Source organism: Curcuma longa, chromosome 3 (genome assembly GCF_044706935.1).
Source record: "Curcuma longa cultivar G26 ecotype Majalengka, Jawa Barat chromosome 3, ITB_CL_G26_1.1, whole genome shotgun sequence".
NCBI lineage: Eukaryota > Viridiplantae > Streptophyta > Magnoliopsida > Zingiberales > Zingiberaceae > Curcuma > Curcuma longa.
The window spans coordinates 8,905,326-8,933,022 of NC_133863.1; the positions used below are offsets into that span (position 1 = coordinate 8,905,326).

At 36.2% G+C, this 27,697-nt stretch overlaps 3 protein-coding genes, 1 long non-coding RNA gene and 2 pseudogenes across 4 annotated transcripts; 1 reads left to right on the forward strand and 5 right to left on the reverse strand.

The window, feature by feature from the left end:
- Positions 1-901: 901 nt before the first annotated feature.
- On the reverse strand, positions 902-2,324 carry LOC141822801 (uncharacterized; annotated as a pseudogene).
- Positions 2,325-4,562: 2,238 nt separating this feature from the next.
- On the reverse strand, positions 4,563-5,525 carry LOC141823632 (MATH domain and coiled-coil domain-containing protein At3g58270-like; the record flags this gene model as incomplete). The annotated part of the gene is given in 4 exon segments (XM_074710916.1): positions 4,563-4,900; positions 4,984-5,144; positions 5,238-5,270; positions 5,272-5,525. Coding segments are annotated over 4 exon segments (786 nt in total), but the record flags the coding sequence as incomplete, so codon positions are not given.
- Positions 5,526-5,539: 14 nt separating this feature from the next.
- LOC141824040 (uncharacterized) lies at positions 5,540-7,590 on the reverse strand. Its single transcript, XR_012601422.1, has 2 exons — positions 7,229-7,590; positions 5,540-5,774 (listed from the first exon to the last, which is right to left on the reverse strand). It is a non-coding gene; the product is annotated as an uncharacterized LOC141824040 (long non-coding RNA).
- A 73-nt stretch (positions 7,591-7,663) lies between these two features.
- On the reverse strand, positions 7,664-10,284 carry LOC141823634 (MLO-like protein 6). Its single transcript, XM_074710917.1, is given in 16 exon segments — positions 7,664-7,768; positions 7,841-7,901; positions 7,981-8,048; positions 8,137-8,172; positions 8,253-8,426; positions 8,538-8,578; positions 8,645-8,694; positions 8,795-8,889; positions 8,968-9,042; positions 9,133-9,221; positions 9,322-9,382; positions 9,454-9,506; positions 9,509-9,569; positions 9,659-9,912; positions 10,002-10,059; positions 10,153-10,284. Coding segments are annotated over 16 exon segments (1,413 nt in total).
- An 8,738-nt stretch (positions 10,285-19,022) lies between these two features.
- LOC141823042 (uncharacterized) lies at positions 19,023-20,561 on the forward strand (annotated as a pseudogene).
- A 5,499-nt stretch (positions 20,562-26,060) lies between these two features.
- Positions 26,061-27,480, reverse strand: LOC141822828 (uncharacterized). The gene is made up of 5 exons (XM_074710143.1): positions 27,323-27,480; positions 27,009-27,166; positions 26,555-26,840; positions 26,298-26,458; positions 26,061-26,215 (listed from the first exon to the last, which is right to left on the reverse strand). Exons 1-5 carry the CDS (start codon positions 27,478-27,480, stop codon positions 26,061-26,063), a joined length of 918 nt encoding a protein of 305 aa, XP_074566244.1.
- Between the last annotated feature and the right edge of the window lie 217 nt (positions 27,481-27,697).

Consider the following 27,697-nt stretch of genomic DNA (forward strand, 5'->3'; position numbering starts at 1 on the left):
TCCTCCATAATGGACTCAAGAGAGCTTATATATTAAGTTAAGCTTAGGAATCACTCCCAGTGGGCATGTTGCGATAATTAGGCCTGTCAATGACAGACCAAGCAGTTGGAGTTTGAGACCTAGCAATGGCGAATTTACGAAGCTTATTCCTCAAATGGGTAGCGAACCGGAAAACATTGGTTGTTGGGATGGATCGTTATATATCTACACTTCCAATTCATTAAGGGACATCTTTTCTAGAGTTTTTTGAGGTCCTATATCATTGCCACCTTTAAATTTGAGAAAAAATGTCTTAAATATAATGCACGATAGTATTGCTTTATTTAGATGAAGCTTGGAGCTTAGAAGAAGTTCAGTGGACTTGAAAGCTCGCTCAGTAGAAGTTGAAGACTCGAAGTTACGAGAGACTTGAGTGATTGCATTGTGTCTAATTTTGGTTTTTGTTGTTGAGCATGTACATTGTAATAATATGGCGATAGTCTTTTGACAATCATTGTCTAGTTGACTAGCCACAGAGTCATTGTAGTCTCGTGCTTGTCTAAAACTGTTTTAATTGGATGATTCCACATTAATTTATAACCATTGTCTATAGAGTGTGCAAAAGCTAGGGTCACAGTTTTAAAAAATAATGTAGAAGTAAAAGATTCTATTGTCAAATCCAAAGTGTCATTGTGAGATAATATGGTTCGTGCATTATATTATTGGCTAATACTATAATTGCACACTAAGATGTTGTGAGTCTATGATAATTAAATTTACCTAAGCAGAGATTATATAATTGAAAATATTAACGGTTGCATACATATATTATTGCACTTTTTTTCAGATATGCTTATACATGGACATGAAAAGAGAAATATCTTATAAGGATAAGTCGCAATGAATACTAGTAGTTCTTTGTTCAAGCAATGGTGTCTACTCCAAGAACCACAACAGATGCTTCAACGATGCATGTATCATCAACAAGAAATCCTCTCGTTGGATCTCGTACATCGTTCCAGCGTAAGAACTCATGCCACCCCCAACTAGTAGACTTTGACGAGAACAAACGCTTCACTACAAAATAAATAAGAAAACATTATCAGATGATCGTTTCATGTTGTAGCATAGGAAAGGAGCGAAATCAAATTTTCTAAACCTGTAAACTTCAGGTGCCTGGCATTGTTTTGATCCAACAAGCAAAGGCTATAATCCACGTAGACACTAGTATTGGCAGCAAGACCAGCAGCATTGTCCAGCTTCAAGAAAACACCAAGGAAATCTTTGTATGTGGGTGAGTTTGGATAGAGCGAGATAGTCCTAGACATAAAAAATCAAAAGAAACGAATAATTATATCTTAAATCTTATATGCTCAAAGTTTACTTATATTATCCAAATAAGGACTAATAGAATACCAGTTGTAGCCGCCAGCATCAAAAGTTTCAGAGTTTAGTACTATCTCCTTCGATTTGGAAACATCCTTGATTTCCCAAGTATATATTCGGGGAGTCAGCTCTTTGTTTAGCGACAAGGATTCACTAATTCGTTTTTTGTCTAATTTGAATGCAGAAGCCTCCAAGACATCAACTCCAAAGATGCAACAATCATTGACAAGTAGTCCAGATTTTGGACTGTTGAACTTGTCTAATGCAATCTTACAACAAAATCCATCAAGGGATGTGCTATGGAAATAGTCTTCGCCTACATAAACAATGAAGATAACATGATATATAGGAATAGCTCCACCAACAAATCCAGGTAAACAAATATCTATCCTTCCTTTATGAAATATATCAAGATATGTTGCAAAATAGCAAGAAACTCCCAGTATTACGATCAGTTATTGTGGAACTTTAAATGTATTGTCACCTTCCTTTTGTATGTGCTCCCCCTGTATTTGATCATATATGAAGAGCTTATAAGTTGCTTTGATCACAGAGTTTTTTGAAGCTGAATTATCAAGTGAGAGGTAAAGGCCGGCATATTTCTCACGACCTTCTTCTAAAACTGATTGCAGTCGCAACTTCCTGCAATTTATACTACTTTTAGCTATGGAGAAATTTAATGTTTGTCTGATAAAAAACTACTTAAAACATAAGTACTACAAAAGCTTGATTTTCAGTTGTTAAAGAACATCATGTATTTGTTTTTGAACAACATGTCAGCACACACAAAAAATCAAAATTACCAGGTAAAACCACAGGCTGTGAAACTCCCCGAGTAATGACGCAGCACCTCGATTTGCAATTGTTGAGAAACCATCAATCATCCAGGTAAATGGATCTGTTCTCTCGCCTGCCTTCTTCCCTCCACCATCCTTGATAAAGTATTTGGGTAAAACCATTACTTCGTGTTCTTGTAATTCTTTCACTGTGTCTTTTGAATTGGATACCAAAAGCCTTTCTTCTTATATATTCATCTAAGTTCCATCATTCTTTGAATTATACCATTAAGGTTTTGTAACTTAAAAACCAAAGCTATTCCTAAGTCCAAGATTATGTCGACGGAAGTGACAAAAGTTTTTGATTCAAGTAAGTTAAATTTGATTGAATTAAGTCATCGGATAAATTTCTCCTAAAGTTATCCGCTTATCAACTATATTTTTTTTTATCCCTTTTAACTGTTTAATAAATTAAATCACTTAATGATATACCTTTTAAATTTTTAATAAAGTCTCTAGCAAAGATATGCATCAATAATAGGAAATGAATCTCCCCTTTTATGGAAGCCAATAGGGCTGAGTATTCGAATTAATTAAAAACCGATTAAATTGAATTTTTTTCGAACCAACTAAATCAACTAATTTTTTTTAATAAAAATCAAACAAATTGAATCGATATTTTATCGATTAATTCGATTTTCGACCGAATTAACCGAATAAATTGAATTTTTTAAATATTACAAAAATTTTACTAATTAATTAGGAATTCTAAATTTATTTATTTAAAAATTTATAAATTATTTTTCAAATTTGATTAATTCGGTTTATTCAATTTAACCGAATAAAAAATTTTAAAATCGAAACCAAACTGAATTAACCAAATTAATCAATTTTTTTAAAAAAATAACTAAAATTCTGAAATAACCGAACCGAATTTTTTAATTCAGTCGGTTCGATCGATTTATTCGATTTAATCGAATTTTTACTCATCTAGAAGCCAACACCCTCAATGTCCTTTTCCCACGTGTATTTGCACGGGTAGTATTACTTTAATAGATTATTTTCTTGCAGTTATATAAGTGAATCTTTTAGATTCATTCAGTATATATAATCCTTCGCAATGGAAGATAAATCACCATGACTGTAATATAAATCTGTTGGTGGCGGCAATTTTATTTTATTTTCCATTTATTATTCTAAAAAACTTTTCTTTGTTTTGTTAGCTCTCGCTATAGTGGTATATTATTTGCTAATATTATATTCGACACTAAGATTATGTTGTGAATCTATGATGATTAAACCCAACTAAGCAAAGAAGCATAATTGGAAATATTAAGGATCGATAGCATATATATTTTAAGGCACCTTTGGTATTTTGAATCATGTGATGATCCATTGCATTTATTAACTTGTGGTTGTTTTTAAGACATACGTTAAACATGGACATGAAAATAGAAATATCTTATAAAGATAAGTCGCAATGAATTCTTATAAAGATATCTTCCTTAGAGTTTTTAATGATTTTTTTTTATAATTTCAAATACATAAAAATTTATTATTGTCTTTATAATTAAAAAAACCTCCATATAAATTTCAAATCTCATTAGTATTTAATTATCACTCACACCACCAATATGATATTAATTTAGAAAGAAAAATAACTTTGAATTGTCACTATTACTCTTAAATTAAAAATTTCAAATCTCATGTCCACGATGATTCAAATTTTTATACAACTTTTTAATTTCGCAAATCATTCTAAAAATCTTGCATGGAGATATACCCTGATAGAGTAGTTTGCATTTACACGGTAATTATGTGAGCCTTAAATGTAGATTACATTTCGCAATGCTTTAGTGATGAGAAGTTTTCATCAATTAGATATGCCATTTTATTTGACATTAATTCTTGCATTTATATAATTGAATCTCTTAGATTCAAACTATATAATCCTTCGTAATGGATTCATCTGAAGAGGTTAAGATTAGGAGATCAAGACTTTAAGTTAGTTAATTATGAGAGCTTTAAGTGATTGTGTGTTATAATTTTATTTTATAATTTAAGCATGTAAATTGTAATAATGTGGCGATTGTTTAGGTAGTAGATACGCTATTTAGGATTTAATTGGTGAAAAATTTTTAATTTGTAGACCCACTCAAGCCTCAAATTGTTACACTCTTAAAAATGCTTATAAATCATCGGATGAGGAATTACCTAGTAATGCATGATCTATTAGACGACCAAGTAGTTGACTGTCCAAAAGAGTCAACAAGTCCTATGATCATGTATTTTAACTTGATGATTACACAATACTAAGTGGGTTCAAAAGATTAAAGTGACATCCTAAGTGTCATTGGGAGATAATGTGGTGTGTACTATATTATTTACAAACAACATTTCACATCAAGATAATCTAACTAATTAGAGCAGAAGGCCAAAGTCATAATTGGAAATATTATGGAAACTGTAGTATTTTAAATCACTTGATGTTTCGATGGATTTAAGAACTATTGAGTGTTGTTTTAGGCAGTACCCTTGATACATGGACTTGCAAAGAACGAACAGACAAAATCTTAGGATAACTCGAAATTCTTTTGGCTCTTCTTCAAGCAAGGTGTCCAATCCAAGAACCACAACGGCTGCTTCAATGATGCATGTCTCGTTGCAAAGAAATCCTCTAGATGGATCTTGTACATCTTTCCAGCTTAAGAATTTTGGCCATCCCCAACCGTTACTCCCAGATGAGAACAAATTTTTCGCTATAAAAAAAAAGAAAACACAAACAGATGATTGATTGATCAAGTTGTAGCCTAGCAAGGGAGAGCAATCAAATTGTCAAAACCTGTATTCTTCCAGTGCTTTTCATTGTGTTGATCAAACAAGCGAAAGCAAAACTTCACATAGACTCTAGTCTTTGAAGCAAGATTAGCCGCATTGTCGAGGTTCAAGAAAAAAGCAGGGAAGTCTTTGTATTTGTCTAAGTTTGGATAGACCGAGATACTCCTAGACATATCGAAATCAAAGGAAACGAATAATTATATCTTAAATCTTAGCTTACTTAAACAATGATCCAATTAAGAACGAGTAATGGAATACCAGTTGTAGCCGCCTGCAGAAAACGATTGAGTTTAGTTTCACGTTCGATTTGGAAACATCCTTGATTACCCAAGTATATAAACGAGGAGTTATGTCGTCGTTTAGGGACAAGGATTCAGTAATTCCCTCTTTGTCTAATTTGCATTCGAAAGCCTCCAAAACGTCAGCTCCAAAAATGCAACAATCGTTGACAAGTAGACCAGATTTTAAACTGTTGAACTTGTTCAATGCAACTTTACAACAAAACCCATCAAGAGATTTGGTATGGAAATACTCTTCGCCTACATAAAAACACGAAGATAAAATGATAAATAACTCCGTTAAAAAGTCCAGGTAAAAACAACTCCTGTATTATGAATATCAGTTATTCTAGAACTTTTTGTCACCTTCATGTGCTCGGCACGTAGTTGATCATATATGAAGAGCTTGTAGATTGCTTTGATCACTGAGCCTTTTGAAACTACATCATCATGTGAGAGGTAAACACCGACGTATTTCTCACCATCTTCTTCAAAAGCTGAATCCAGTCACAATTTCCTGCAAATAATACTTCTTCTCTTAGATATCTTTCATAAAGCATTCCCTTATGCCAAGTCTTTCGAAGATATTAAATCTCATCGAGTGAACTGAGAAATTCCAATTGTATTACATAAAAGACTGAAGAAGTGTTTCTGTTAAAACACTACTCAAAACTTACTTACTACAAAAGGTTGAGTTTTACTTGTTGAAGAGCATGTTATTTGTTTTTGAACAACATGTGAACACACACACACACAAAACAGAATTATCAGATAAAACCACATGTTGTGAAACTCCCCGAGTAATGCGTCTCAGAACATTGATTTGCAAATGTTGAGAAACCATTGATCATCCACCTAAATGGATCTGTTCTCTCGCCTGCCTTCTTTACACCGTCCTTTGGGCTGATAACATATACATGGGTACTGAAACCATAACTTCCCAGTGCTTGTAATTCTTTCAGTCTTTTTTTTTAAAAATTGGATACCAAAAGCCTTTCTTCTTATATATTCAGCTAAATTCTATCATTCTTTAATTATACCATTAACTTATTGTTGGACCTCTAAAAACCAAAGCACGCTTTGGTCAAACTTCTTCCCTAAGTCCAAGATTATGTTTTGGGAAGAAACAAAAGTTTTTGATTCAATTAAGTTAAATTTGATTGAATAAAGTCATTTAGTGGTTAATTAAATTGTGTTGGAAATATTGATAAATTAAATTATCTAAAAAAATTGCGTCTTCTATTTCATTAATGAGCTTTCGCCAGTTCAATTCGGTCTTTCAATCGCCATGCGCTTTTGACAGGTTGGGTCAGGTTAGGCTCCACACACTAAAAACAGGTCTACTAAGGCCAAACCAAGCCCAAATCTGGCCATTTTGACACTTCAGTCATATGCTAGGATTCTAAATAAATTATATGCTATAATTTTATTTAGCATTCTTGCGTTTTTATAAGTGAATCACTTAGATTTAATATATCTAATCCTCCATAATGGACTCAAGAGAGCTTGATTAAGTTAAGCTTAGGAATCACTCCCAGAGGGCATGTTGCGATAATTAAGCCTGTCAATGACAGACCAAGCAGTTGGAGTTTGAGACCTAGCAATGGCGAATTTACGAAGCTTATTCCTCAAATGGGTAGCAAACCGAAAACATTGGTTGTTGGGTTGGATCGTTGTATATCTACACTTCCAATTCATTAAGGGGCATCTTTTCTAGGGTTTTTTGAGGTCCTATATCATTGCCACCTTTAAATTTGAGAAAAAAATGCCTTAAATATAATGCACGATAGTATTAATTGCTTTATTTAGATGAAGCTTGGAGCTTAGAAGAAGTTCAGTGGACTTGAAAGCTCGAGACTTGAGTGATTGCATTGGCACTTGGTTTTGAAGGCTAGCACTAAAAGTTGAATACTCAAAGTTACAAACGAAGCCAACAATCCCACGAACTAAATAGCAACCACGAAATCTTACCTTGCTTTGAAGCCTAGCACTTGTTCACCGGCGAGGGAGGCGGCGGCTAGGTCTTCTTGTCACTCCCTTCCCCTCCAAGCAAATCCACGCAACCAGACGAAGCCGACAGAGCTTCGCGAGCCAGCGAAAGAGGTAGAAGAATAGAAGAATGCGGCGGTTTCCTCTTCTCCTCAACCGCACACCCGAGTAGAGTTTTCCCCTTTCGCCTCTTCCTCGTGTGCGACGACAGCGGTCGACGAGCAAAGGCGGCGGCCAAAACACAAGCAGAGACACCCGAGAGAGGAGGCAGCGGCGCTAGGGTTAGGGTTGGTTTTCGATAAGCCCGTGCCGCCTCCTCCTCCCTTAACCCCTGTCCTCCGTGATTTCCAACCGGCAGAAATCGCGACTCCTCTTTTTGCTTTGTTTTTTTTAAGAATTCCTAACGGGTTTGGGTTATCAGGTTAACGGGTTTAGCCCTCCAATTTCTGGTATTCTACACCATTTCCTCAGAGCAGTGGCCACCCTCTCGCTGAAAATAGTAGGCTTCAGGTTCGTCCCCATCTGTAGAAGATCGATATGAGTTTACGTTGGGTGAGCTTTGTGATTATACTAATTAAATCAAGATCTATATACCTGCGTCACCAATGCATACAGAGGCAGTGTCACATAGCTGCACAAGACCTGAATGAGAATGCTGCACAAAGGAAAACATGTATCAGAAAGCTCACGCTGTCAGTCATTGTAACTCATTTACAGGTTTGGAGATCACTAACCCCATGGAGATGCGAATTCTAATATCTTCGATTCGCTTGTGGAAGCATGAAGGGTAGCCGAATTCGTACTGCCATCGATCCAAGCAAGGAGAATTTAGATTTGTAATCTTGAACAACTTAAGTTTAATTAAAAGAAGAGGCTTTTGTTTCTCACGCCCAACTCCAGGCAAAGAAGGCCAGCTGAAATGCATTCTGCAGAGCAAATTAAGACCATTATTTAATTTGCTATTGAGAGAGAGAGAGAGAGAGAGAGACTTGGAGTTAAAATTCACCTGAAATATGACGAAGTGAATAAGGAAGAGGAGAAGGCCTGTGCGATTGAACCAGAACAGATTGTCTCGAGGTTGAACAACTGGAACGCCCTTAACGACATCTCCACGTTCCATGATCTGTATTGCCATCTTTGTGATAATTACTTGAAATTTTGTTCCGACCATGACAATGATCTGCAAACATTAATTTTAGGCATTTAAAGTGTTGTTGTAGCAATTATAAATTCACAGAAAAAAAAAAAGAATAGAAGAAAAAACATTTTGCACTTCAGAGTTAGTACTCACAATCAAAGGAATGAATGGTTGCCACAAGTAGGAATGCCACCCTGAAAACATACACAGTGAGTTCTCAACGCTATTTTGAAGGCATGCAGAAATGTCAATTGCCTTACCATGGGTATTAAATAGCAGGAAGACCACAGCCATGAACCATATTGCAGGACTGTCAATAGTAAAGAAGGTGATCAAACTAATTTTTCTTCAACAAAGAGTCCTAAGTCTTCGCAACCAGTTTATCGTAAGGTCGATCAGCATTTATATACCTTATTCCGACGACTACTGTGAAATCTTCTTCCAGTGATCTCTTAATGTACTTCTGGAAATTGAACTTGCTTGAGCTTTGTGGTGCCAAGTGTGCCTGAGACATTTTATGTGACTCTGAATCATCTGTGTGTGTTGATCGACTATATATGTTATCATAAGAACTGCAACTTACCATGATAAATCCATGCCTTAACGTCAAGTAGTTGACTTTCGATACCGAGCTCACAAATTGTCTGAAGAAACACACCTGTTTGAAATAATTAAAGGTAACTTCTGGTTAGTTAGTTAGTATCCATATTTCCGCTCTTGTTGTTTAATGTTGTGGACTCGATCTTACAATCCAGATGAGCAATGGCGATTTGCTCCAGAAGTTCAAGTGTCGGCGGCCGAACGATGTATCTCTTGCAAACCGAAACCTGTCAGGATCTTTTGCACAAAGTTGCAGTTGCAATCAGATTTTGCTGCTGATGTTCACAACAACAACAAAACTTTATCAATTTGCTTATTTCTAAGGCAAGTTAGCTACCATGAGTGAATTGGTATTCAGCTGTTCTAGTCTCCATTTCCCAAGCTTTCCACCTCCTCATCTGCATCACAATACTCAAATAAGCATGTGTTTCTGCAAATTCTCTCTTCGAATAAACATGCACTTGTTTACCTTGAGTCGACCAAAAGCCAACGTGCAGATGCAGTAGAGGACATGGGAGACACCAACACGAAGATAAAGATATGAAGCTGATTGATGGCTTCACCAGAAATCAAAGCCACTTTCCCCTGCACGTTTTAAGAACTTGATGATGAACACAAAGGATCGATCTCTGAAAAATATGAACATTAGCCAGTACCGAACTCAGTCTACTTGCCTCTGGGCAGGTATCTGACGACCCCCCTGCGGCCAAAACTCGTCTGAAGGCACGGACAGAACCAGCAGTCTGCAGAAGCCTTCGTCGTCCTCCAGTGTTCTCGTCGGGATCCTCCAAATGTTCAGTGATGTCTTCCTCTTCTGAGGGGCTGCACGGGTGCCATGAGTTGCCGACGCTCATGGGCACACAAATCTTCGAGATGCTGCTCTGTAAGACCGTTAGCAGAAAGGATATGAACCCCATCAGCATCAATTCTGCCAATTAAACAACAACATCAGAATCAATCGCTTCAGCTCTGCTGCAATATTATTGGAGAGATGATGGTCTGGAATCAATTCCATACCAGATTTGATCTTCTCCAGTGCCTCGTAGAGTGCTCGTTTATGACTCTTTTGCAGCCACTGCGAGACGCAATTAAGAATCCCAGTACATCAGGCCAAAGGATCAGCTCTGCTCGTAGACTTAGAAACAAGCAAGGAAGCTTAATTATATACCTTGCCGAGGAGGTGGATGGCATGCTCAATTAGTATAGAGATGACGACGATGACCAAGCACACGACGGCCACGGCCCATGTCGGCGTCTCCTCCATCGACCGGCTGGCTTCTCCTCCTCCTCCGGCCGCCATCGATTGCTAGCTCTTGAAGATACTTCTCTAAGGCGGAAGAGATCTTATGTGAAGAGAACTACTTGTATATGCACGTAGGTGCTAATGAAAGAAGGTATAAGAAGATGTTTTTCATTTCAAGAGAGAGGTGCTTTGACTAGTTTGCCTTTGACATAAAATTCAGACTTTGACCAATCTGAAGCCGTCTTTTAATTACTTCAGAAACTTTTTTCTTTTATTTTTTTTCAAAGTCTTTTCTAATTAATATATATCAGAAGTGATCTTTGATGTTTATATTCTCAACCATGCTCAGTACAACTAGAACGAAATAATTATAATAATAATATTTATTAATTAATCTTCAATGTCAAAATATATATGATGATCATGAATATTGCAAGAATAGATAGACATTAAACTATATATCTATTCTTAGTGCATTAAACTATCTAGAGGAATAAGTCAAATCCCAAAGTAGCACTACTCAATTTTGTAATTGTTTAGCTTTAATTAAACTATTAATTAATCCTTCTCATAATTAAATAATTAAGGAAAAAATATATAAGAATTCAATCATTACATGACAAAAGATGTGGACCAACATACACATCATAGAAACCTACAATTTTTTGTTGGTGAATAAAAAGACTCCTTACCTACCAAGTCAGCATATATATCTCTACGTTCTCAACTATTTGATTAATATATAAAATACAATTGATAATTCGAACCTTAATTAATTAGCTTAATTTCTCCACGAATGTAATTATTTCTGTGAAATGATTAATCCTCTAGCTAACTATGTTTACGTTCTCTAAAGAAGTTATGAGCCTACAGCTACGGCAGCGATCGACACGGAAGATATGCACTCAACTCAACTCAACTCAACTCAACTCCGAACTGGCTCGAACTCAACTCAAGTCAGTTGCCTGTAGGATGGTGCGAAGCTTCTAGTAGGTTCCAGAAGTCGGAAGAAGAGTGTAACGCTATTTAAACTCACCCCGCGCGCTCCTCTCCTCCCGTCTTCCCCTTCCCCTTTCCCATGGCTCGCCGGCGACCACGAAGCTCCAGCCAACTCCGCAAGGCGATCGCCTCCGCCGCCGCAGCCGCCCAGACCGCTGCCGCTGCTGCAGCCGCTGCCGCGGTCGAAGAGATATTAGCGGCAATAAGGGAAGGCTACGTCACTACAAGAAATTCATGAAATAATAACGGAATTAGCAGCGGAATTAAAATCCGTCGCTATAAATAGCGACGAAATATTAATTTTTGTCTCTAATTAGCGACAGAATTAAAATCCGTCGCTAATTAATTAGCGACGGAATATTAATTTCGTCGCTAATTAGCTACGGAAATTAATATTATGTCGCTATTAATAGCGACGAAATTAAAATCCGTAGCTAAAGTCGCGATTTTAGGGCTCCGCCGACCCTTTTCTTTGTGCGCGCGCGTTTCTTTGTTCTCTCTTACAGCGTTCTCTCCTCCCTCCGGCGTACTTCCTCCCTCCGGCACTCTCCTCCGGCGACATCCTACCTCCGGTGAACTCTGCTCCCCAGTCTTCTCTCTCGTGCGGCTGCTCGCGGCGCACAATCCCGCGGCCGGCGTTGTCTCCTCCAGCGTTCTCTCCTCCGGCATTCTCTCCTCGCGCGACGACTTCCTACCTCCGGTGAACGCTGCTCCGGCGTTGTTCTTCTCCAGCAAAGCTTCTCCCTCCGGCGCTCTCCTTCCGGCAATCTCCCTCCTCTCCGGCGCTCTCCCTTCGGCAATCTCCCTCCCCTCCGGCAATCTCCCTCTCCTCTGGCGCTCTCCCTCCGGTATTCTCCCTCACCTCCGGCAGTTCCTCGCGGCTACTCTCCTCCGGCGAAATCTAGGGTTTCTATCCTCGCCTCGCCTCCGGCGCTCTCCCTCCGGTATTCTCCCTCACCTCCGACAGTTCACTAGGGAGAATATCTCCTTATGTTTTTTGTTGGATTGTGATGCTGGATACGTATTGCATGAGTTTCATTGAATGTAGTAGATATGTTGAATGATTTTCCTAACGAGCCACCATGTTGAAGGCCCCACAACTACCTGCATAAAAGAGTTGAGCAAGTGATGACCATAACTTTCATTAGCAATCAACAGTGTTCATAAAAGATGAACTGTGTTTGTTTGTTTGTTTGTTATACTTGCCCATTAATGGAACCAAGAAATTGATATAAAGAATTGGTTTACAATGCTTTAACAAACCTGAACTGGAGATGATGCTAGTAAAATCCCTGCTAATCCACTCACTAGTCTCTGCTGCTCAGTTTTATCCGGGAGAGGGAGCATCAATGTGCCTGTCAGTGACAATATCTCGAACATACCCTGAACACAAACACACAAGAACATGTATGATAAATCCAGTCTAGGTTTCCAAATGTAAGCAACAAAGTGGATATCAATCTTTCTTGTTCTACATTGGTTACTGACAGGAGACTGAGATGATGAAACCACAAACCTGGTAACCTACAATACCACAACCAGTTGTCGTAGGTTGGAAAAAACTTCACTTCAGATGCAACACCACATGCTGAAAGAATGCAGACAGAGTGTGATCCTTGCTGAAAATATGACACAATTTTTGAAACTACGTTCTGCAAATATATATTTAGTCATTGAGAGCAGATAAATGCATTGTTTGTGAAACTTAAAAATTCATCTTCTTAGTTTTGATATTAATTGCTAATGACCTCAATATGAAAAGAACAATAATGTGGTTGCTTACCTCTCCTGCTGGTACATCAATACGATGAGCATGAAGTTTCATTCCTGATGATCCTGTCAACCGATAGGTCGAATTTCAGAGAGGTGAGGAGACAAAAGAATACTCTCAACATGTTTTTTTTTCCTAGAAAAGGATCAAATTACTGGAATCTACAGCAAGAGATGTTAGTATTTACAATATCTGCAATAATCAAAACAATCTTCTTTCTCAACAGATTGCTCCCTCAGAAATTCATTGTAGCATTTTTTCCTTTTCTTCATTTATGATTTTGCAGATATAGATATGTCTTATCAGGCAGCAACACTAGGTGGCCGGACAGTTTTGAGAGTTGTTACCGGGTGGTAAGTATTGGTAGATTTAGTACTTTTTAATTCATAATTTGTTTTATAACATATGTCTAACATTTACATGGTTTTTAATGCAGTTTTACTCCAGAGGGCCATAAAGTTGCCGCATATATTTCTAGTAAGTTCCGTGAGCGAGTATGTCGTTCAGGACATACTTGGAGGTATGTCGATCAGGGCATGCGCACCTTCTACTACGACGAGTTTGTGGTAAGTCAATTTAACCACCTTATAATGAAGTTGTTTTTGTTTCCATTAATTTTTTTTTCTTGCACCCTAACGAGTTTGGACCCTAATGCTCCTGATTAGTAGCTGTCTGCAAGGTAGATTAGCATTTCTATTACTTTTAATTTTTTTAAAAGTTATTACTTGTAAGCATTCATTTTTCAAATAGGTTGTTATAATTAAATTATTACTAACCTATTTTGGCTGGGCTTGTTTAGATAAGTTTTTGATATATTATTATATTTTGGCATTAGATACAGTATCAGTGTATCTACATATTAGTGTTGTATTCAGATATTATTGTATTAATGTTGTATTCAGATATTTTGATATGTGGTATATTCAGATTAATGTGATGTATTTTGATATGTGGTGTATTTTGATATGTTGTATCTAGAGATTAATGTGATTGTAATATTGTATTTAGATATTTTGATATATAAACAGGAAATTCAGAAAAATAAAATAAATTATATTAAAAAAATAAATTAATAGCGACGGAATTTATCATTCCGTCGCTAATAAATGATTTTTTTAAATTTTTTTCTTTAAATTAGTGACGGAATTTTAAATTATAAAATTCCGTCGCTAATCAATATTTATTTTTTTAATTTTTTTCTTTAAATTAGCGACGGAATTAAAAATTTCATCGCTAATTAGCGACGGATTTTTTAATTTAGTTGCTAAAGTGACGTCAGCGACCGAATTTTACGCGACGGTCGATTTCCGTCGCTAATCGGTCGTTAACCTCGATTAGCCACCGAATAGCGACGGAATTGGCCCGTCGCTATTTCCGTTAATTTTTGTAGTGTACGCTCCCACTGCCCCTGTTCCAGCACCGATGAGGCCACAACACATCTATTTTTCTGATTCTGACTGATTGATTTCCATGGCTCTTATTTTTTTACTTTCCAAGATCTGAAATAATTTTCGAGATTCCCAGTACTTGTCACGATGCCTATGTTCCTGGTCATCGACGCTGCGTTCCAGATCGGAGCGCCAGTTCTCGCGATCCTCCGGTCCCGGTATGTGTGTCGTGTCCCTGTTCCTTTCCAATAGGGGGTGAGCAAAAATTCGGTTAAACCGAATAAACCGATCAAACCGAACCGAATTTTTAATTCGGTTCGGTTATTTCGGAAGTTCGATTATTTTTTAAAAAAAAATCGATTAATTCGGTTAATTCGGTTCGGTTTTAAATTTTCTTATTCGGTTAAACCGAATTAATTAAATTAAAAAATAATTTATAAATTTTAAGTAAATAAATATATAAATCTCTAATTTATTAATAAAATTTTGTTAATATTTAAAAAAATTCAGTTAATTCGGTCGAAAACCGAATTAACCGATAAAATATTGGTTCGGTTTGTTCGATTTTTATTGGGAAATTCGGTCGGTTCGGTTGGTTCGAAAAAAATTGGTTTATTCGGTTTTCGGTTTATTCGGTTCGGTTCGGTTCAGTTCGGTTTTAACCGAATACTCACCCCTCAACCTGAGCATGATTTAATAAAATCCTATGTTTTCCAACAAATTGATTGTTCTCATTGATTTGAATGTGATTGTATATATATTAACATGTCAAAATGATTATCATATCCCTGCTTCTGGAAAATCCCCAAGCAATAGGGAAAAATTAATAAGGACGAGGTAATGTATGATATTCAAAATTGGAAGATGAACTGAACAATTAAATTAATAGTTGACATTAACCACCTACATATGCAAAATAATTACCCGTCATGAAAATAGAAAAATCAAAAAGATCAATTGAAGATAAATTATATAAACATATGCTACTGAGATCAATTAGACATCCACTGATCGATTTCCCATCATTAAAAGATATGTAGTAGTAATACAGATAGACCTATATAGAGTCCAATTTGATGATCTAAAATTATTTTAAATAAAAAGGCTAGTGCTCTTTGGCCAATTGTAAATATTGTAAATGATATAAACGATGGAGTGCCAACCTTCATTTCTAGAAATAGTAGCATCTCAAACACAGAGGAGGGAAAGAAAAAGGCAATCAGTAATCTCAGTGCTCTTATATTTGCTTACTTATTTATTAAAAGTGCATTAAATCTAAAGCATTAAATTCCAATAAAAACACAAATTTAATGTAATAAACAAAAAAGATTTCAATGTTCCAAATGAAAAGAAAAAAATATACCTAACTAATATCTTATCAAATTCACTTAATCTTGTTTTCACAACCGGCCGCTAAAAAAGGATTCAATATATCGTCCGACCTCATTTGGAAGTATTCCTAACCGCTGCCTCAAATTCCTTAAAACCTCTTCATTTAATATAAACTTCCTCCCCATCTCTTCAGATTTCTTCTGTTTAGGAGCGCAAACGATTATCTCTTTCTCTCCCTCGGTAGGGTTGAATCTTAAATCGTCATCGTCGTCTAATAATAAATTTTCCCTGCAGCGTCGAATCACACTGTTGTATTCCTTCTTGCTTTGCCAAAACTTATCGCACAAGTTACCGCCGTCAATGGAACTTTCCTGCCCCAAATCCGGTATCTCAAGCCACGTGTCGGAAGCCACGTCGTACACGAGCGCCGATTGCAGCTTTTTACGTTCGTCGTCCCTCCCGCCAATGACTAACAACTTCCCTCCAATCTTGGCATTTCTGTATAACCGCTCTGGAGCCGGGTTTGGAGCGCCTGGGCGCCAGGCCCCGGAGAGTAGGTTGTAGATGTTGACTTCACCAGAACGGCGGTTTTCCATCGCGTCCCATCCACCTATCACCACCAGCTCTCGCCCGACGACCGCGGCATCGCTGAAGGTCATCCTGAGGTTGGGGCGGTCAGAGGGCGGCGGCCGTGGCCGCTCGGGGGCCAGCTGCCGCATGGTGCAGACGTCCGTGTCAAGCTCGTATAGGGCTAGGTGAAGCTTACCCATGGTGTGCGGGAGCTTGCCCCGGAGGAGCAACGAGACGACGCGGGGGGCGAGGCCGGCGGCCCTGCGGAAGTTGTAGAAGGACGGCGAGTCGAGCTCGTGCTTCCACCTCTTGCAGACGGTCCGAGCGTTGAGGATGGCGTGGAAGGGGAGGCGGAGGAGGCACTCGAGAGCGAGGCAGTCCGGCAGCCCTGGAATTAACTCGGCTTCCATGCTCATCATTCGTTGGGCACGGGAACGCTTCTTCATGGCCGGAACAACGGGACCGGAATGATGATTGCCGCCAGAGAAATCGAAGAGCGACGGCGTGGAGGACGCTCCCCGGCGTGGCCTGATCGGGCGGCTCACGGGCTGGCGCGAGCACGAACAGCGCTAGCGGTGGAGGGGTGTGCGCGAGAAGGCACCGGCCGTTTAGGGTTGAGGGAGTTCGATAGATGGTTTTAATAAACAATTTTCTCAATCTAACTCTTATAAATAGATAGTTAGTTCCAACACGATTTTGACAAAGTCTAAACGATTTATTCTATTAAAATATAATAAAAATTATTTTAATTCTAATAAATTTTATCTAATCATATAAATTTATTATATATATATACATATATATAAACTGAATTATCTGTCTTAAAATTTTCTGACTAAATATTATTTCTATAAATAAATATATTTTTCTATATAAAAATAAATTTACACAGCTATAATTGATTGATAATATAATTTTTAATCCATATTAATACCACATATCTTTAAATACATTTTAATATCTTTAAATACATTTTAATTCATATTAAATATAAACTTTAATACTTGAATTATTATTATTAAATGGTAAAACACAGATTCCTAAATATATTAAATAATTTAAAGATACTATCAAATACCATATATTTCAAAATATATTGAATAACTTTGATAGTAAAACACATATTCTTAAAAAAATATAACTTTACTTGCCAGATCTTTAAATGCATTTTAATCCATATTAAACATAAACTTTAATACTCGAATTATTATTATTAAATGATAAAACACATATTCCTAAATATATAGAATAATTTAAATATCATATCAAATATCATATATTCCAAAATAAATTACTTGACTAAGAAAATATTAATTCTTACCAATTAAAAAAATAATATTAAAATTTTAAATTAATTATAAAAATTAATGACTTAAGATAATTTTTAATAAATAAAATTTTAAACTGCTTAAGCCTTAATAAAAATTTAATTAATATTTTTTCATGTCATATATATAGAATAGCATTAAATTTAGATGTTGAAGTATTATTATTAATGCATTAATATTTATCATTTTGAAAACTATTCATTATACCATTTTTGTAAGTCAAATGTGGAAATAAAATTTCTATATTTACTCAATATTATAGGCGTCTGGTTGGGATGTCTTTGTTGTTTTGGCGTACCATATCAATTTTACTTTTCGACGCACTAAAACTTTACCTACATTTTGATGTTTTTTAATAAAAACATGCGTATTATTTATTTTTCAATAGCTTAAAATAATCCTACATCGAAATAAAAACCTCATATTAACGTTATCGATATCTTTTGCGATTTGTTTTATTTATAAGAGCATCTGCAACGCAGAGGAGTTATAACGAGTAAAAATATATTTAAAAAGTATGTGGAACCCACTTTTACCCTATTATAACGTCAAATAATAGAAGCTGGCCCACCACACTGCACATTAACGCGTTCAAAAGAATGAACGCGTAACGTGCAGATGCTCTCTCTCTCAGCCACGTCAGTTTTTTTCTCTCTCTCTCAGCGTTATTAACGCCGATTAACGCACCAATGCAGATGCTCTAACAAAGATTACAAAATTATATTAAAAAAAAAAACTAAATCTTAAAAGCGGCGCATACATTTGCGCATCGCTAAGAACGGATGCATATATGTGTCTATGCGACCTTCCTGATCTAACGCATCTCTTCTCAGACCCCGCCCAACGGACGGCTGATGGAGGGCCGCATGTGCAGTTCATATGCAGTGATGGCTACACTAGTGCAGCATTGACGGCCAACGACATTGCACCCGGCGCGGCTTCGGGTTTGCTTCCTTCGATTCTGTTTCCTCCAATTATCGCCTCACCCAATACGCACGAGGGCTAAAGATACTTGTTCCGGGAAGTCATAGATAGTCAAGGCATTAATCAACGAACAGTAATTTTCTGACAAAGTTTGAGAGAGAATGATGAAGATCTCAAATACATTATTTTAACAGAAGGTGTGAATGATATCGACGAGTCCTGCTAGTCATTCTTTAATTATACCATGATTTAATTCAATCAAATTTAACTTAATTGAATCAGAAACTTTTATTTTTCCCAAAACATAATCTTGGACTTAAGGAATACTTTTGACCAAAGAATGCTTTGGTTTTTAGAGTTCCAACAGGAAGTTAATGATATAATTAAAGAATGATAGAATTTAGCTGAATATATATATAAGAAGAAAGGCTTTTGGTATCAAATTCAAAAAACACAATGAAAGAATTACAAGAAGAGGAAGTAATGGTTTTACCCAAATACGTTATCAAGGATGGCGGAGGGAAGAAGCCAGGCGAGAGAACAAATCCATTTAGTTGGATGATTGATGGTTTCTCAACAATTGCAAATCGAGGTGCTGAGACGCACGTATTACTCGGGGAGTTTCACAGCCTGTGGTGTTACCTGGTAATTCTGATTTTTTTTGTGTGTGTTGACATGCATGTTGTTCAAAACCAAATCCATGATGTTCTTTAACAAGTGAAAATCAAGCTTTTGTAGTACTCAAGTTTTATGTAGTTTTTTACCAGACAAACATTACTCCAGGCTTTTATTCAATACATTTGAAATTTCTCTGTTCTTTCGATAAGATTAAAGATCATTGAAAGATTTGGCATAACGAAATGCTTTTGAAGCGATAGCTAGAAGAAGAAGTATTAATTGCAGGAAGTTGCGACTGCAATCAGTTTTAGTAGAAGGTGGTAAAAAATATGTCGGCCTTTACCTATCATCTGATGTTTCAGCTTCAGAAAACTCTGTGATCAAAGCAACCTATAAGCTCTTCATATATGATCAAATACATGCGGAGCACGTACAAATGGGAGGTGACAATACATTTAAAGTTCCACGATAACTGAGCGTAATACTGGAAGTTGCTTGCTATTTTGCAACATATATATCTTGATATGTTTCATAAAGGAACGATAAATGTTTTTTTACCTGGACTTGTTGGTGGAGCTTTTCCTATTTATAATGTTATCTTCATTGTTTATGTAGGCGAACACTCTTTCTATAGCACATCCCTTGATGGATTTTGTTGTAAGATTATTGCATTAAACAAGTTCAACAGTCCAACATCTGGACTACTTGTCAATGATTGTTGCATCTTTGGAGTTGATGTCTTGGAGGCTTTTGCATTCAAATTAGACAAAAAACGAATCAGTACATCCTTGTCGCTAAACAAAGACCTGATCACTCCTCGAATATATACTTGGGAAATCAAGGATGTTTCCAAATCGAACATGGAACTAAACTCTGAAACTTTTGATGCTGGCGGCTACAACTGGTATTCTATTACTCGTTCTTATTTGGATCATATAAAGGTAAACATTGAGCATATAAGATTTAAGATATAATTATTCGTTTCTTTTGATTGTCTATGTCTAGGAGTATCTCGCTCTATCCAAACTTAGCCAGATGCAAAGACTTCCTTGGTGTTTTCTTGAACCTGGACAATGCTGCTAGTCTTGCTTCCAAGACTGGTCTCTATGTGGATTTTAGCCTTTGTTTTCTGGATCAAAACAATGCTGGGCACCGGAAGTTTACGGGTTTAGAAAATTTGATTTCGCTTCCTTCCTATGCTACAACTAGAAACGATCATTTGATCATGTTTTTTTTATTTTTTTTGTAGTGAAACATTTGTTCTCGTCAAAGAGTACCGATTGGGGATGGCCCAAGTTCTTAAGCTGGAACGATGTACAAGATCCAACGAGAGGATATCTTGTCGATGGTACATGCATCGTAGAAGCAACTGTCATGGTTCTTGGAGTTGACACCATTGCTTGAACAAAGAACCAAAATAATTCATTGCGACTTATCCTTAATTATAAGATATTTCTCTTTTCATGTCCATGTATCAAGCATATCTGAAAAAAAAATGCATTACTATATGTATGCTATCGTTAATATTTTCAATTATGTAATCTCTGCTTAATTAAATTTAATCATCATAGACTCACAACATCTTAGTATGCAAATACACTATTATCATATAATATAATGCACGAACCATATTATCTCACAATGACACTTTGGATTTGGCCATAGAATCTTTTACATCTACAATATTTGTTAAAGCTGACCCTAACTTTTGCACACTCTATAGACAATGATTATAAATTAATATGTAATCATCAAGTTAAAACCCTTTTAGACAAGCACGGGACGACAATGTCTCTGTGGCTAGTCAACTAGACAATGATAGTCAAAAGGCTAATCAATTTCATTCTTGATTAATTGACTCTGTTGTCTATTGTCATGTTCTTGTTGATTAGCTAGTAATTAGGCAATTCCCCTCCATTTGGCTTACGAATCATTCTAAGCCTATGTAAAGATTTGAGACTTGAGCAAGTTGAGATTTACACAATTATCTCATATTTGAAGGTTTCACTAGTTAAACCTCAGATAAGGGATCACCATATTATTACACTGTACATGCTCAAAAACAAAAACCAAAATTAGACATCACCATATTATTACACTGTACATGCTCAAAAACAAAAACCAAAATTAGACACTATGCAATCACTCAAGTCTCTCGTAATAACTTCGAGTCTCCAACTTCTACTGAGCGAGCTAGCTTTAAAGTCCACTGAACTTCTCCTAAGCTCCAAGCTTCATCTAAATAAGTCAATCCTATCATGCATTATATTTAAAGCAGTTTTTCTCAAATTTAAAGGTGGCAATGATATAGGACCTCAAAAAACTCTAGAAAAGATGTCCCTTAATGAATTGGAAGTGTAGATATATAACGATCCATCCCAACAACCAATGTTTTCAGGTTCGCTACCCATTTGAGGAATAAGCTTCGTAAATTCGCCATTGCTAGGTCTCAAACTCCAACTGCTTGGTCTGTCATTGACAGGCCTAATTATCGCAACAAGCCCTCTGGGAGTGATTCCTAAGCTTAACTTAATCAAACTCTCTTGAGTCCATTATGGAGGATTAGATATGTTAAATCTAAGTGATTCACTTATAAAAACGCAAGAATGCTAAATAAAAGTATAGCATATAATTTATTTAGAATCCTAGCATATGACTGAAGTGTCAAAATGGCCAGATTTGGGCTTGGTTTGGACATAGTAGACCTGTTTTTAGTGTGTGGAGCCTAACCTGACCCAACCTGTCAAAAGCACTTGTGTCCATTATGGAGGATTAGATATGTTAAATCTAAGTGATTCACTTATAAAAACGCAAGAATGCTAAATAAAAGTATAGCATATAATTTATTTAGAATCCTAGCATATGACTGAAGTGTCAAAATGGCGAGATTTGGGCTTGGTTTGGACTTAGTAGACCTGTTTTTAGTGTGTGGAGCCTAACCTGACCCAACCTGTCAAAAGCACTTGTTTAGTTGACCCTTTTGTCTATTGTCATGTTCTAGTCGATTAACTAGTAATTAGGCAATTCATCTTCAGTTGGCTTACAAACCAATCTAATTAAGCCTATGCAAAGATTTGAGACTTGAGCGGATCTACAAATATGATTTAGAAATTTATATATCACATAGTTGAAGGCTTCGCTAATTAAACCATAGATAGCTTACCCCTACCTGAAAATGTACATGCTCAAAAATAAAAAGCAAAATTATATATACACTATGCAATCACTCAAGGCTCTCCTCATAAGGTAAAGTCTTCAACTCCTCCTTAGCTACTTTTCAAGTCCACTGAGCTCCAAGTGAAACAATTAACTTGATATGTGTCCACCAAGCTCCAACTCAATAAGTCGACGTTGCCATGCTAGAGGACCTAGCTTAACTGAGCTTTTTCCCTTGGCACAAAAGTGGGCATGCATGTCTTGGTCAGACCTACCGAAACATGCCTAGCTCAAACAACACCCAAAAGTTCTTAATTAATTATATGCATCGAAACATCACGTGATTTAAAATACTAAAGGCACCATCATATTTTCAATTATGACTTCAGGCCTTCTTCTCTCGTTAGGTAGATTTAATTAATCATCGTAGGCTCACGATATCTTGGTGTGAAATGTCGTGTTTGTAATTAAATAATATAATACACACACCACCATGCACGTTATCTCGCAATGACACTTAGGATGTCATGTTAATCTTTTGAAACGACGTACGGTAAATTTTAAAACTCCATGATTTCTTATTTGCCTCCGACCCTAGCTACCCTTATAATGTATTATTGTGTAATCATCAAGTTAAAACATATGATCGTTGGACTTATTGACTAGCTCGTTTCGTTAGTCAACTATCTAGTCAATTTGTCAAATAAAATAGTATATCTAATGGGTGAAAACTTCTAGTCACTAAAGCATTAGCCAAATGAACTCTAAGTTTAAGGCTCACATAATTACCGTGTCATGCAAACTCATCTATTATAGCTAGGCTAACCGAGCAAAGTCACATGGCAAAATTAGGACATTAGAGCTAGGGTTCTGACTCCCATAAAAATGGAGGTTTCCGATCACCAAGGGACAACTTTTCTAAAGACTTTTAGAGCCCTCCCCACGTACTATTGTTATATGTATTAAGTTTGACGATTTTATCAAGTGTTTTGAATGTAGAAATTATATGTGGAATTATGATAGCGTCTAAATTTAAAAACTAAAAAAAATGTAGTATATGAATATATAAAATTATAGCATATAATTATCTAGAATTGTATATGACTAAAGTGTCTAAATTAGCTAATTATCTACTATATGACTAAGTGTCTAAATGGGCTGATTTGGGCTTAGTTTACACTTAGTTGATCTCTTTTTAGTGAGTTGGGCCTGACCTGACCCAACCTGTCACAGGCAAGACCGAACTGGCAATTTGTCTAGATAATTTAATTTAGCAATTTCCAACATAATTTAATTAACCATTAGGGAATACTTAATTCAATTGAATTTAACTTAATTGAACCAAAAACTTTTGTTTCTTCCCAAAACATAATCTTGAACTCAGGGAATACTTTTGACCAAAGCATGCTTTGGTTTTTATAGTTCCAACAGGAAGTAAGTAAATGGTATAATTAAAGAATGATAGAATTTAGTCGAATATAAAAGAAGAAAGGTTTTTGATATCCAATTCAAGAAACAGAGTAAAAGAATCACAAGAACTCAAAGTTATGGTTTCACCCAAATTTGTTATCAACCAAAAGGAAGGTGGCAAGAAGAAGGCAGGCAGGCGAGAGAACAGATCCATTTAGGTGAGGGATGCAATCCCTAAACTAAACGCATCGACAGTCCATTGACAAAATTAGATAGTAAATAATTCCTTAAAAAGAAAAGTTAGTTAGCTAGCACAATTTTGAGGAGATCTACAGTTACAAAGAGGCAGTTCGGAGAATTTTAGATCCCTGTTTGCTTCGCGCCGGCGTCGGCCGCTCCGCGCTCATTTCCGACCGGTCCACCTTCCCCACCGCCTCCGAACCACCACCATGCCCGCTCCCGAACCAAATAATACTTCTTTTCTTAGATATCTTTAATTTCATAAAGCATTCCAAAATGCCAAGTCTTTCGAAGATATTAAATCTCATCGAATGCACTGAAAATTTTCAATTGTATTAAATAATAGACTAGCGAAGTGTTTCTGTTAAAACACTTCTCAAAACTTATTTACTACAAAAGGTTGAGTTTTACTTGTTGAAAAACATGTTATTTGTTTTTGAACAACAACATGTAACCACACACAAAAAAAAAAAAAGAGACAGAATTACCAGGTAAAACCACAGGTCGTGAAACTCCCCCAGTAATGCGTCCCAGAACATTGATTTGCAAATGCTGAGAATCCATCGATCATCCACCTAAATGGATCTGTTCTCTCAACTGCCTTCTTCTTTCCACCTTCCTTTGGGCTGATAACATACATGGGTGAAACCATAACTTCCCAGCTAGTGTAATTCTTTCAGTCTTTTTTTTTTTTTAATTGGATACCAAAAGTCTTTCTTCTTATATATTCAGCTAAATTCTATCATTCTTTAATTATACCATTAACTTACGTTGGAACTCTAAAACCAAAGCACGCTTTGGTCAAAATTCTTCCCTAAGTCCAAGATTATGTTTTGGGAAGAAACAAAAGTTTTTGATTCAATTAAGTTAAATTTGATTGAATAAAGTCATTTAGTGGTTAATTAAATTGTATTGGAAATTGATAAATTAAATTATCTAAAAAAATTGCATCGTCTTCTATTTCATTAATGAGCTTTCGCCAGTTCAATTCGGTCTTTCAATCGCCATGTGCTTTTGACAGGTTGGGACAGGTTAGGCTCCACACACTAAAAACAGGTCTACTAAGGCCAAACCAAGCCCAAATCTGTCCATTTTGACACTTCAGTCATATGCTAGGATTCTAAATAAATTATATGCTATAATTTTATTTAACTTTCTTGCGTTTTTATAAGTGAATCACTTAGATTTAAAATATCTATTCCTCCATAATGGACTCAAGACAGCTTGATTAAGTTAAGCTTAGGAATCACTCCCAGTGGGCATGTTGCGATAATTAGGCCTGTCAATGACAGACCAAGCAGTTGGAGTTTGAGACCTAGCAATGGCGAATTTACGAAGCTTATTCCTCAAATGGGTAGCGAACCCGAAAACATTGGTTGTTGGGATGGATCGTTATATATCTACACTTCCAATTCATTAAGGGACATCTTTTCTGGAGTTTTTTGAGGTCCTATATCATTGCCACCTTTAAATTTGAGAAAAAAAGCCTTAAATATAATGCACGATACTATTGCTTTATTTAGATAAAGCTTGGAGCTTTGAAGAAGTTCAGTGGACTTGAAAGCTCGCTCAGTAGAAGTTGAAGACTCGAAGTTACGAGAGACTTGAGTGATTGCATTGTGTCTAATTTTGGTTTTTGTTGTTGAGCATGTACATTGTAATAATATGGCGATAGTCTTTTGACAATCATTGTCTAGTTGACTAGCCACAGAGTCATTGTAGTCTCGTGCTTGTCTAAAAGGGTTTTAATTGGATGATTCCACATTAATTTAAAACCATTGTCTATAGAGTGTGCAAAAGCTAGGGTCACAGTTTTAAAAAATAATGTAGAAGTAAAAGATTCTATTGTCAAATCCAAAGTGTCATTGTGAGATAATATGGTTCGTGCATTATATTATTGGCTAATACTATAATTGCACACTAAGATGTTGTGAGTCTATGATAATTAAATTTACCTAAGCAGAGATTATATAATTGGAAATATTAACGGTTGCATACATATATTATTGCACTTTTTTTCAGATATGCTTATACATGGACATGAAAAGAGAAATATCTTATAAGGATAAGTCGCAATGAATACTAGTAGTTCTTTGTTCAAGCAATGGTGTCTACTCCAAGAACTACAACAGATGCTTCAACGATGCATGTATCATCAACAAGAAATCCTCTCGTTGGATCTCGTACATCGTTCCAGCGTAAGAACTCATGCCACCCCCAATTAGTAGACTTTGACGAGAACAAACGCTTCACTACAAAATAAATAAGAAAACATTATCAGATGATCGTTTCATGTTGTAGCATAGGAAAAGAGCGAAATCAAATTTTCTAAACCTGTAAACTTCAGGTGCCTGGCATTGTTTTGATCCAACAAGCAAAGGCTATAATCCACGTAGACACTAGTATTGGCAGCAAGACCAGCAGCATTGTCCAGCTTCAAGAAAACACCAAGGAAATCTTTGTATGTGGGTGAGTTTGGATAGAGCGAGATAGTCCTAGACATAAAAAATCAAAAGAAACGAATAATTATATCTTAAATCTTATATGCTCAAAGTTTACTTATATTATCCAAATAAGGACTAATAGAATACCAGTTGTAGCCGCCAGCATCAAAAGTTTCAGAGTTTAGTACTATCTCCTTCGATTTGGAAACATCCTTGATTTCCCAAGTATATATTCGGGGAGTCAGCTCTTTGTTTAGCGACAAGGATTCACTAATTCGTTTTTTGTCTAATTTGAATGCAGAAGCCTCCAAGACATCAACTCCAAAGATGCAACAATCATTGACAAGTAGTCCAGATTTTGGACTGTTGAACTTGTCTAATGCAATCTTACAACAAAATCCATCAAGGGATGTGCTATGGAAATAGTCTTCGCCTACATAAACAATGAAGATAACATGATATATAGGAATAGCTCCACCAACAAATCCAGGTAAACAAATATCTATCCTTCCTTTATGAAATATATCAAGATATGTTGCAAAATAGCAAGAAACTCCCAGTATTACGATCAGTTATTGTGGAACATTAAATGTATTGTCACCTTCCTTTTGTATGTGCTCCCCCTGTATTTGATCATATATGAAGAGCTTATAAGTTGCTTTGATCACAGAGTTTTTTGAAGCTGAATTATCAAGTTTGAGGTAAAGGCCGGCATATTTCTCACCACCTTCTTTTAAAACTGATTGCAGTCGCAACTTCCTGCAATTTATACTACTTTTAACTATGAAGTAATGTTTGTCTGATAAAAAACTACTTAAAACATAAGTACTACAAAAGCTTGATTTTCAGTTGTTAAAGAACATCATGAATTTGTTTTTGAACAACATGTCAGCACACACAAAAAATCAAAATTACCAGGTAAAACCACAGGCTGTGAAACTCCCCGAGTAATGCGTGTCAGCACCTCGATTTGCAATTGTTGAAAAACCATCAATCATCCAACTAAATGGATCTGTTCTCTCGCCTGCCTTCTTCTCTCCACCATCCTTGATAAAGTATTTGGGTAAAACCATTACTTCCTGTTCTTGTAATTCTTTCACTGTGTCTTTTGAATTGGTTACCAAAAGCCTTTCTTCTTATATATTCATCTAAGTTCCATCATTCTTTAATTATACCATTAACTTCTTGTTGGAACTTAAAAACCAAAGCTATTCCTAAGTCCAAGATTATGTTTTGGGAAGAAACAAAAGTTTTTGATTCAAGTAAGTTAAATTTGATTGAATTAAGTCA